The 12688-nt window shown below is 37.1% G+C and overlaps 1 protein-coding gene across 1 annotated transcript in view; it reads left to right on the forward strand.

The window, feature by feature from the left end:
* The window catches only part of UGCG (UDP-glucose ceramide glucosyltransferase), a 30807-nt gene that overhangs the window by 12302 nt on the left and 5817 nt on the right, over positions 1 to 12688 (forward strand). Inside the window, exons 2-5 of the mRNA XM_051789450.1 lie at positions 5549 to 5690; positions 9273 to 9375; positions 10247 to 10348; positions 10750 to 10862. Coding sequence (XP_051645410.1) covers positions 5549 to 5690; positions 9273 to 9375; positions 10247 to 10348; positions 10750 to 10862 — 460 coding nt within the window. The remainder of the gene's footprint in view (positions 1 to 5548; positions 5691 to 9272; positions 9376 to 10246; positions 10349 to 10749; positions 10863 to 12688) is intronic.

Consider the following 12688-nt stretch of genomic DNA (forward strand, 5'->3'; position numbering starts at 1 on the left):
TCGGTGTCTTTCTTGCTGTGAGGGGCCCAAAACTGGGCCCAGGATTTGAGGTGTGGCCTCACCAGTGCCAAGTACAGGGGGACAATCTCTTCCTTGGTCCTGCTGGCCACACTATTGCTGATCCAAGCCAGGATGCCATTGGCCTCCTTGGCCACCTGGTCCCACTGCTGTCTGCAGTTCAGCCGATTGTCCAGCAGCACTGCCAGGTCCTTTTCTGCTGGGCAGCTTTCCAACCACTTTTCCCCCCGCCTGTTGCGCTGCCTGGGGTTGTTGTGACCCAAGGGCAGGACCTGGCATTTTGCCTTGTTGGACCCCATACAGCTGGCCTTGACCCATCAATTCAGCCTGTCCAGATCCCTCTCCAGAGCCTTCCTGCTCTCCAAGAGATCAACACTCCCACCCAAGCTCACTGAGGGCGCATTTGGTCCTGTTGTCCAGATCATCAGTATAGATATTAAAAAGAACTGGCCCCAAAAGCCATCCATTGTAGCACTTCAGTTGTGTGTCATCTCACCATGTTCCATATTGATAACTGTCATAGTTTTCCAGCCTCACAATAGCTTCCAGCCCCTCCTGTTTGAGGCCTATGCTGCATGCGTTGTTGTAGATGAACTTCAGCTGGGCAATTAATCCTGCCACATTTTTGGAGAGAGGTTTTCCTATGTGGAGTTTGCAGAGACGTTAGTGGTTTTTAGCACTTCAGTGACTCCTGTGTTTCTGCTGCCATGTGGATCTCAATCCCCTAACTCCACTGAGATGGCAGACTGAAGGACCCAGACTTATCCCTAGAGAGTCTGGTTTTATCCCTTCCCCCTTCAAATACAGTTTAAAGTTCTTTCAGTGAGCCCTGCTAACTCCTATGCAAAAATCCCTTTTCTCCTCTTTGAGACAGGTACTCCATCTGTTGCAGCAGGCATGGTGTCATATAAACCAACCCATGATCAAGAAACTCAGAATTATGTCAGTGACACCAGTTACAGAGCCAGGTATTAATTTGCTGGGTCTTCCTTTGCCGTTTCTTCTCTCATCCTTCTTTGCAGCTGGAAGGACAGAGGAGAAACTACTTGTGCTCCTGATCTGTTAAAAAGTTGTCCCAAGGACATTATTATGCATACATTATTTTACATAGAAAAGAGCTTTCTCTATATAAAAAGTGTTCTTGATTACTTAATTGTGATGATCGAATGACTGTATAAAAAGTTACTGCTTTGAGGTACTGAAACTTATTTGGTAGTTATCTATGCTTTCTGATATGGATTTGTCTTCATACCATTACATTAATATGGTAGGATTTTAAATATGCTAATAGTAGTCTTTATGAAGCAAGGGTGCTGCTAATTCATGAATTTAGGGGTTGTCTGCAAAGTTTTTGAAATCCTCCAATCTTTTTAAATTGTATTTAATGCATTAACCAGTGTGATATACCAGTAGCAAATTTCTTTTTTTTTTTTCCTGTGGATAAAGATGCCAACTTTTGAAAGTGTTTTAACTACACATATATGTGGTTAAATACATGGGGGTGTTTATAAATGTATATATATTTATATATATATATATATATGTAAAGTAAGGAAGATGTATGGAGCTCATCCTTTCTACCTTTCAGTTACAAAAAGAAGCAGAATAATCTTGCAACTTCTTTCTCCTGTTCATGCTGAGACCTTGTGTTTGGTATTCCACAACAGATCAACGCTCCAGCAAGACCTGTGTGAGATGGTTCAGCTCACTAAAAATACAGAAATAGAAGCAGGAAAACCAGTCCCTTTCAGAAGTAGTGATCTGCTAGCTTATCTCGATGGCCTGTGAAACCACAGTCTTCAAGGAATATCATCAGTGGTTTCTGCATCTTGTTTTGCTGTCTCGCAATATTTAACTATCTGTTACACATTTCTGATCAAGACTTACTTATCTCCCTCTAATAGGATAGTTCTTAAAGTAGCTGCTGACAGAAGGTTGAAATGAGTGAATAAAGAGTGAGGTGTTTTCAGCTGCTTGTAGAAGGTTTGTGTCTCAGAGACCCAGCAATCTGTCTAAGGTAGCAAGGTTTTTGTTTTCTCTAGAATACTACCTACAAGAGAGATGGAGAGGGCCTTTTTAGAAGGTCATGGACAAGGGGTGATGGCTTAAAACTGAAAGAGAGTAGTTTTAGATAAAGAATTTCTTCCTAAAATCTTACTGTGGGGGTGGGAGATACTGGCACAGGTTGCCCAGAGAAGCTGTGGATGCCCCATCCCTGGAAGTGTTCAAGGCCAGGTTGAGCCAGCTACTGTAGCAGAAGGTATCCCTACCGGTGACAGGGATTTGGAAATAGATGATGTCTAAGATCTCTTTCAACCCAAAGCATTTGATTGTAATATTCTTCTACCCTTAATGAGGTGTGGAGAGGAAGTATAGTCTTGGCCTTTAAAAAAAAAATCTTACTGCTTAATCTGATACAGATTAGCAAGAATTTATCATATAGTATATTGAGCAGTGATAACTTGCTTGTCAAGGTTTTGTCTTTGGAAATACTTGTTTTCCTCTGCTGAGAGGAAATCTAGGTTACAGTTGCTTCTGTGGGTTAATTATTATTGTGGTAAGGAACAGAGTTTGAGAAAATCTTGCAGATGCTTCTTCCATGATACTGGGTGGTTGAACTACAGCTCTTGACACCATTATCCATCCTGCTGTTTTTTGTTTTGTTTTGGTTTTTTTTGGTTTTTTTGGTTTTTTTTAGTTTCCCCACCCACATATACCAGAACCAGACTGTATAAGAAGGAATTTCAGTTTTACTATCCAGAGGCTGCAGGATGATTCATTTAATAAATGTAGGTGCAAAAGTGCTTAGATACAGCCTGGCTACTTAGGTTTTCACGTGCACTATCTGCAAGTCCCTGTAAACAGTGCTCTGCCAACATCTGTTGCAGAGCTCAATGTCATTGAACCATTGTATGTTCCTTGGTGTAGTGTTTTTCTGCAAGCTTACTGCATTAGGCAGAGGTGGGAAAAATGCATTAAGCAAGTATAATTAGTGTTTTTGGCTGCTTTGGGCTAATTTCAATGCAAAATAATACGTTATTCTATACATGATACAAATGTTGAGAAAGGATTGCTTTGCTTTATGATTTTGAACTATACATACAGAAGTTATGTAGTAATGAGGACTGCTCTGATCACAACACCTGTCTGAGAGAATTAAACCACCATAAGCACAAGTTAGTGCTCGAAAATACCAACTTCATCTTACCTCTGCTTTGGAGACTTCAGTGCATGTTCTGTAGCACACAGAACTTCATTTAGAGTATACTTGCTTCAACAGTGTTGATGTTGTTTAAATTTAGTCTATTATTTTGACTTCCATGTTAAATGTTAGCCTTAATTTCAATATTGTAACTTTTTTTTATAACAGTTGGCCTGTTTCTCTGGTGACAGTAGGGTTTTAATTGTAACTTTAATTCTGTGTCAGAGTGTGCCGCTTCACAAATAGTCCTCTGTGTAAAATGATCTGGTTTACTGTTACTTTACCTGCTGCTACATGGAGTCTAGCAGAGTACTGCAATTACTGGCGTGGAAATTACTTTACTTTAGTGTCACAGTGCCACAGTGCTTTCAGAATGGCAGGCTGCCACTTCTGTGCAATGTTATGAATAGCACGTGAACTCAAGTCTTACTTAAAGATAGTATGTTAGGGACAGTTTTGCCATTTGCTGTCAAGAGTGTGCGGTGCTTTGTAGCTGAACAGATCGCGATAATGCTGCATGCCTTATTTGCATGTTTTGCAAGGTTTCCCCCTCTTGCACAGTCTGTAGGCTTTTCCTGCTGTAATTCAATCACCTGCATAATACTCTGTGTCAGCATGATATGTCAGTAATATGATGCCTTGCAAGATTCCGTGGTTTTATAACTTAGTGCTTATTTATCACAGTCCTGCCTCAAAGTTGTCTTCATGTTTTCCTTTCTTATCTTTTCCCATTTACTCTGCCACTTCCTTCTTGTATTTCCTGCTTATCAGGGCTTTTGCCTCTGTACGAAGCTACGTGCATTGCTAGAGTCTGGTTTTGGGTTTTTCCCCTTGCAGTATCTACTTTTTGATCCTCCTGGTCAAAGTTGCATTCTTGAGACTCTACTTTTTTAATGACTCTAAAGGCCTTGTTTGCAGTCATGTTTGTGAATATTACTAAGGCAATCTTTGTCTGGGGTACCTGTATGAACTGTTGCTTTTTTTACTTTGGTCTAGACCATCCCTTGGCTGTTAAATGCTCAGCATTTCCATTTACCTCTATAAAGCCCAGGCCTGGGCTCAACAGCAGTACAAGGACATAATCTGCTTTGCCTTTCTGCCTTTTTGTTGAACCCATTGTTCATTCTCTGTAACATTATGCCCAAGATGTGCAGCTGTGAACCTGCTTAAAAGGAGGGAGGGACTGATTAGGTACCAAATGTCACTGCCTCATTTCAGGAAAAAAAATTCTAGAGAACTCCTGGAATTTCTTCTTCTCCTACTGGAGCTCCTTCATAGTTCAGTAATTTCACCTGGTGAATGTTTAAGTTAAGAATTGATATTAGGTACATGTTGCAATAAAATAACCTTTGAATCTGATTACTATGTGTGGTAGAGAGCTATGTTGTGCAGTATGTATGCTAACTTGCAAATTTCATGTTTCAGCAAATACTTCTTCTTTAGTTACTTGTGTATATATATTTACCTGATGGAAATTTGATTGTATACTGGCCCATCAAGATTTCAGAATTTAATTTTGCATTCATTCACGCAGAAGTGTGGGATTAAATGTTCACATTAGTGAGTTGTGACATTATTGTGAATATATTTTGTATGTTCAATGTGACATTTAGGGACGTGAACTTGCAGTGCTGTGTTAAGAGCTGGACTCAATGATCTTAAAGGTCTCTTCCAACTAAACAATTCTGATTCATTGCTGAAAAATAGTAACTTTTAAATTGTGTGTAAAAGTTTATCTATGTTCTGACCCAGCCTGATGTCCAGTTTCTAGGATTTTTTCATACTGCAGTTGACTGATTCTTATTATTTTCTTGGATTTGTTTGTTAACGAGTTGATCAGTAGAATCAGCTATTTCCCCTGTGCTTTCATCTTGCTCTAAATTTTGCATAACTTAAAGTAGGAAGAGGCACCTCACCATTTCGCTTTTTTGCCTTATTTATAATGCGTTGGGTTTTATTATTATCATCTTGTTATAATACTGTGAGTTTTAATGCTGTGGAAGAAGGCAGGAAAATCTTGTCTCTGCTGCAGTTTGAAAAAAGTAATACCCTTGCTGTTCAAAATGCGTAGCGCAAAATGCGTTAATCTGAAGTGTCTAATAAGTTGAATAAGGTTGAATTTAACCTACATGTTAAGTTAAGGTTTTTTTAGGCATTGCCTTCAACACATCAACTGTGAGATATAAAAATAGCTTTTTTTTCAACAACTAAAACTATTTTTTTGGGCAGCAGTTATAACTCTCAAGCTTTCTAAATTCTGACTGTATTTTGAATAGCATTTTCTAGAGTGTTTTCTTAAGTGTTGTTATATGCTCTTTCTCATTACAGACGCCTCCACCTCAATAAGAAAGCCACAGACAAACAGCCATATAGCAAGCTTCCTGGTGTTTCACTTCTAAAGCCTTTAAAAGGTGTGGATCCTAACCTGATCAACAACTTAGAAACCTTCTTTGAACTGGATTATCCAAAAGTACGTATATTATTTAGTGTCTTTGTCCCCTTCCATGCCTCAAAAAGTCATGAGAAGCTTGGGTGAGAACTATGCAACTTCATTATGTTTGGGATTGTTATTCCTTCTGCAGCGAATGTATAATTATATATTTTACATGATGCAAACAAAACTTAGTCATTTTTAAAAAGCTGTCTGCTGAGGAATATGTCCAGGGCTTAGGGACGAAACGTATTGTACACTTCATTAAGATTTGCGTAGTCATTATCCCCATAGTGTGGTGTTTATATATTGAAAGGTTTCATACTGCTATAAAAGATCATTTTAGAGGCAAGACATCCTCCTCAGTTGACTACTTCTCTATAACAGATCCTCCAAAAGAGAACTCCTAACTGATAGCCTTTTTGATGGTTCTTGCTGATGGCACATCTAATGAGTAATTGCTCAGTGATGAGGTGGTACACCTCACCAGTTGTTGGTAGGTAGGAGAGTCTCCAAGCCACTTATTGTTGTTGGGAAGCAAATAGTTGTTAAAAGTGTGCATTGGCTGTTAAACACTCTTTGAATTTGTAATATAAGTGATAAGTGTGTCAGATGCTGTCCTTGCTCTAGGGAACTTACAACTTAAAAGACAAATCTATCAGTGCTTGCTGCATCATTCAGTATTTGATGTATGCTCCCGTGGGTGGGAAAAGAAATACACTTTCTACTGTGTATCTGCTGATTTCTGAAATTTGAAATTTAGTTTTAATAAAAAAACTCCTCTTTTCTCAATTCTTCTCAAAACTGCATCTGACACTGCTGCTGCAGTTGTAAAAGGTTTGCGTAAGCTGTATTGTAAGTTTCCTTTTCGTGTTCTGAGGGAGCTTTAAACTTAAATGCTAAGTAGGCAGGGTAAAACAAACAAAAATCCCCATCATTTGGAACTTATTAAAAGTTGGGTAGTTTTTCTGTAATGAAGCTTGAGGACCTTTTGAAAAGGTTCAGGCATGAATGTATTAATCCTTTCAACTCCACAAAGTGCGATAAAGTGTGGCCAAGCACTTTTTAAACCATACTTAAGGCATACTGTGTATGCTGTATGCCAATATTGCAAACAATGCAAAGAACCTTCAGCAATATCTTAAGCTATTTTATGACCATAATGAGCATCAAAACATTATGCAGCTGAAACATTTGACATCAAATAAAACTTACATCAGAACTCAGCAAAACAGTTATACTGGATCTTGCTTTTTGAGAGAGAGTCTCGATCCATAATTCTGATAATATATGGATAGCAGTCTTAAAATGTTGCTGCTCTACAGATATCTAAATTTCAGATAACAATAGTGACAATCATATTTTTCTCAAGGAGAGTGAAAATACATGTGTGAATGCTTCAGTTTACTGGGGCACAGATTATACAGTACAAGCAAGATCCCCAAACCGTTGGCAAACACTTTCATAGTTATTGTGCAGAAGTACTTCTTTCAAGAGATTGACCACAAAAATTAGAACAACAGTATTGCCTCGTATTCAAAGTTCAGCTGTCCAGGGAGAAATTATTATGAAAATTTAAGATTAGACTTCTTCCAGTGAAGGTGAACTCAACCTGCAGCAATACCAGTTTTCTTTTGTGATACTCCATGTGTGAAATAGCTTTGTCTTGAATAGAATCTGGTAGTGCAGTTTCTAAACTGAAGGGCTTACGTGTATTATTTTTATCAGTGAACAGTTCTTAGCTACTGTATGTATTGTAATTGTCACAGAAGTCTCTCTATTCATATTAAGTAAAGCTGATGGTAATGTTTATGTAGATAAGCATCTTTGGATTCCTTTTGCTTTTATTATACATTTTGTAGTTTTTTACTTTGTTACTGCATACAAATGCCATGTACTGTGATTTTTTTTTCTGTTTTCAAATATTGGAGTCTGGAAAGTGTTTTTGTTTTTTTTTTATTTCTGGTTGAATTTCTTGGAGAACATGGCTATAGAATGCCATTGCTACTGTGGATTGAAGACTAATTATTTAATTACTAGGCAAAATAGTTTTATTTTACAAATCTAATTTGATGATCAATAAAGAACTAATTTCTTCAGTTATTTCTATGGTGTTCATGCTGCCAAGATTGTTCTGTTGTGATAGAAGGACGTGTCTGTTTAATGATACAGGTCTTTTACTTTTTAAATTCTGTTTTCCGTGCTGATAAGATGGTAGAAATCAAACACTGCTTCCTCTTTGGCCAAAGAGGCTTTGAGTTTGCATTCTGAGAGGTAGAGATGTGTTTGTCTGATAGTTTGTAGTGCTAGGGTAGTTAAAACAAGTCTTGACTCCCATTTAGTGGTTAATAATTTTAAATTTCCACAATATTCTGAATGCAGTTAGAGTAGTTGGGTGTTTTATGTATGGCAATACCACTTTTTAATTGAAAGTATGTATGTATTTAACATAATATCTTCTTTTGTATGAAATACTTCTTACTGAGTAAGAACATCAGAAGTTGTCATCACAGAGCCCACAGGCAGCTTTCAAAGTTCAGGTTACTTTTTGCTCAAGTAGTTTAGGGAAAATAAAGTCCAATTAGGTGATAGAATAGTATAAAGGAGAATAAGGACTGTTTTGATCACTAGTTGGAACTCTTATTTACAGCAGCTACTGAAAGATGTGGTCCCAGAAAATTGTTTCTTGTTGTGATTGAATTTTTCAATCTTGGACTGTAAAAATGGCTTCTAGGTATCTTGACCAGAAATTTGCATTTGCTGTATTTTATTATTTGTATTAGAGCTCTAATAGCTTCTAATAATTCAGTAATTTTAACAGGGGAAAAAAAGTTGTATCAGGTTAGAAGTATTCAAGGAATTTGCTGTTAATGCAGAAACAGAAGTACCTTTGTCAAAGCATGCAGAGCAACCTCAAGGCTGAGTGATTCTTAAAACGCTATTTCTTCACATGCCCTCTGTAGCTCATGTAATAAGCATGGAGCTCGATTGCTGACACAGCTACAGTTTTCCCTTACCTCTTGTTGTTCTTTCAACCATTGCTTTGTTAATGAGGAATATACAGATGCATATACATGTTCCTGAGCTTAGCTTTGTTATACAATTAGGTGCACATATGTACTTATACTGGTCTCTGTGGGTTGTCTCCCAACTCTATTCTACCTGTGTATCTACAAAGTTAAGGAGTGGAAGATGTAGTTCAGAGACATGCAGTCAAAGTGTATCACAGCCTCATTCCTTTAATATTTTGAGTGCTGTAATTTCATTGAGTATAATATTGGATTTAAGATTCATATGTGAACAAAAATGGAAGAGGAAACAAAAATGTTACCTTGTATACCAGAATGTGTTATTTCATTACTAATAGAAACCCTTTGATAACAGAGAAAGTCATGTTCTTCAGCAGAAGAGTTTGAGATACAGCCTGGTTTCTTTCTTCTCAAGTGCATTAAAAATACTCATTTAGCTGTAAAACAACCTCTTTGGTTTTAATTTTATAACAGCACTCTTTATTTTTTTTTAGCTTGCTACTCTATTAAACTTTATTCATAGACCGTATGGATATTAGCTGTATGTTCATAAATATATATGTGAGTGTATACATTTTTTTTTTTTTACTAGTATGAAGTACTACTCTGTGTACAAGATCATGATGATCCTGCTATTGATGTGTGCAAAAAGCTCCTTGGCAAATACCCAAATGTTGATGCTAGACTGTTTATAGGTAAGCAGTGCAACTTGAAGGTGGGACTCTTGTCAAATGTTAGGTACTCAACTCAATATACAGTATTCTAAAATAAGTAGATATCTTGTTCAACTCGTGTTTATTCTGTAGCTTAATTACCAGTTTGGGGTAAAAAGTATGTTTGTAGTCACAGTCTGTGACATCAGTCCAAGAAAACTTTAGGAAGAATGGTTTATTTAACCCCTACATTTTTTCCTTCTAATTTTAAAATAGCAGTTTAAATTCTGTCTTTGCACTGAACTAAATGTGCAGGAAGTGACTTTGAATTGTGGCTGTATTTGAGCTTGAGGTCCTGCAACAATACTTTTTCCTCTGCTTAGACTGTAGAGCTCGTTCTTTGCTTTATATTTGAATTAGTGGAGGGAGGGTATATTAGAACAAGGTAGTCGAATGTTGTTGGGTTTTTTCTCTGGTATGAAGCAAACTGGACCACGTCTGTCAGCTGGATGCAAAAGAGTGTGTCTCTCTTTATTCTGCTCCTTTTTCATTTTTCTGCTAAAATTATTGTAGAGTATAAGGGTCATAATCGTAGTCTTAAGAAATAAGAGATAATAGTTACCTTACAAAATGTTGTAATTAGCTTTGTAGTTTTACTGTCCTTTTAATTACAATAATCTTTTTACCCCTCCATTTTGAGGAAGCCTTTGAATATTTTTTTCCCTTTTATTTCCCCAGTTATAGTAAGATCTAAAATATAGGCATGAAGGTAAATCCTTTGCATAAAAATGGAATTTAGGAATCGGCGGGTAAACATTTACTCTTCAGTTAGTATATAGAAATAATTTCGGTACTGTGTCTGAATTCCAGAAAACCCTTTACATTATTTGTGAATGATGCTTGTATTTTTTAGGTGGCAAGAAGGTTGGCATCAACCCCAAGATTAACAACTTAATGCCTGGCTATGAAGTTGCCAAATATGATCTTATATGGATTTGTGATAGTGGAATCAGAGGTAGGTGTGTGTTGTAATGTTCTGACTCTTGAGTTGCACTTACTCACTGTAGGCAAGCAGTTGTTGGAGACCATTTTTACTGAGAATATAAGTAGAAATTAAAGTTTAAAGTCTGGAAAAAACATTTTTATGGTATAAAAAGGGGTTAATTTCTAATTAAAGGTGAAAATACCTTTAAAAATACTGTTCAAACTGTTTCCATTGTACTTATTGTTGATCACAGTAATTATGTTAATCACTAATATTATTATTTTTCTGCCACTTTATTCTTGCAAAATACTGTGCATCAGAGTACATATGCTCTTGATAGTGGTAATAAATTTAGAATTAGTGTCTCTCCACAGTAGTTTGCTAGTGACGGAATTACTCCATGAACCGTCTTTCTTTCCTTTGTCATTTAGTAACGCCAGACACTCTGACAGATATGGCCAATCAAATGACTGAAAAAGTAGGCTTGGTCCATGGGCTTCCCTATGTTGCAGACAGACAAGGTTTTGCTGCTACTCTTGAACAGGTGAGTAAAATGTTCTGGGGGAGGGTTTGGTGTTTCCTTTTTTTTTCTTGCAAAACCTTGCTGACTGAAAGCTATATTGTGCCTCTTGTACCTTTTGAGTGAAGAAATATTTATTTTCAGCTGCAGTCACACTGTAAACTATCTAGAATAACTTCTAAATGCTCCAAAATTCCTCTGTGGTGCTCTGAACATTGATTCAGTATTTAAGTTTACAATACAAACAATAAAGATTATAGGATGAAAATTATGGATTTGATTTTCAAAATTATTAAAACCAAAGAACACTTTCCAGTGCTTAGTCAGAAAGCACAATTTTGATGTCTGAAAAGGCACACAGAAGTGGCCATAAGTCAAAGTCTGGCTTGCACAGTATCTTATTTCCAGCAGGGTTTACAAGCAGAGTCTTTGAGGAGAGTAGAACAAAAGCAAGGCTTATATCCTGTTTTCCAATAATACTGTCGTAACTTTCTGCAACCTTCAGCTGAGAGACTTCCTGAGCAGGAAGCAGACTTGCATATTTACTAATCCTTAATATATTAATATTCTAGTAAGAACAGATTTCTTATACAATCATTTGCATTGTTTCTTGCAATCCATACAAATTTTGAATGTCTGTAACTTTACCAGGAAATTCAATAGATCTATTACAGGATCCACAGGATCTTGTTCACTCTGACCCTTGCTGTTCTGTAGTGCTATTTCATGTCTCCTAATACTTGTGTAAGAGAGAGTGAAAAGTTGATTCTTATCCACCATCTTCATATAACTCATTCTGTCCTATTCTCATCTCTTCTTTTTCAGTAAGTTCTCATTTGTAGAACAAAGAAGCTGAGTTTTCTTGTTTCTTTCTTGTATCTCAAGGCATGTAATTTAATCAGCTATTATTGTGAGCTGGCATGTATTAAGGCATTTTGTCTCCAAAGCTAACTGATGGGAATCAAAGACAGAAATGTGAGAGATGAAAATGCAGTGATTTTCAGTACTCCATCATTGCAGGGAGTGAGGGATGCTCATGTGATTTGTTTCTTTTGTTTTTTTCCTATGTATTTTTTCTTTTAACAGTACAAAGTCTGAATTTCCTCTTACAAGAGAAAAGCAGAGAGGTATAGCACAAGTTTCTTAGTACTACTCGTTGCTAAAGCAAGAATATGGTTATTTGTTAAAGCGGGAATTACAACTCCTGCTTCTATATTCCTGGAAGAGCTTTTTGCTTCCAGATCCAGCATACTGCAAGATGAGCATGCCTTTTCTTGAATGAGTTACTGTAAGACCAGTGTGAAGACAGTCTATACTAAGAAGAGTAGCAAGAGGTGCTAGCATTCATTCCCACTGTTGTTTTGTAGGACACTCTTAAGTTACTGAATCTTGTAAAAAGACTTGCTGTTGTAGTTTAAGCCCAACTGGAAATCAAGCACCACACAGCCACTTGCTCAACCCACCCCTTGTCACCCTCACCCTAGTGGAATGGAGATGAGAATCAAAGTAAGACTTGTAGATTGAGATAAGAACAGTTTAATAATTGAAAATAAAGTAAAATACAGCAATAATTGTAAATTATAATAATAACAACAATTATAATAAAAAAGGAAAAACAACTGATGCACAACACAGTTGCTCACCACCCACTGACCCACGCCAGACCCCCGTTCACGAACCCAGATTGGCCCCTCTCCTGAGTAACTCCTCCCAGTTTATACACTGGGCATGACATTCTATGATGTGAAATATCCCTTTGGTCAGTTCAGGGTACCTGTCCCAGCTGTGCTCCCTCCCAGTTTCTTTTGTGTACCTCCACACTGGCAGAGCATGACACAAGAAAACTAGAG

This window comes from Manacus candei, unplaced genomic scaffold (assembly GCF_025592945.1).
Source record: "Manacus candei isolate 608988 ecotype Guabito, Panama unplaced genomic scaffold, ASM2559294v1 h1tg000027l, whole genome shotgun sequence".
Taxonomy (NCBI): Eukaryota; Metazoa; Chordata; class Aves; order Passeriformes; family Pipridae; genus Manacus; species Manacus candei.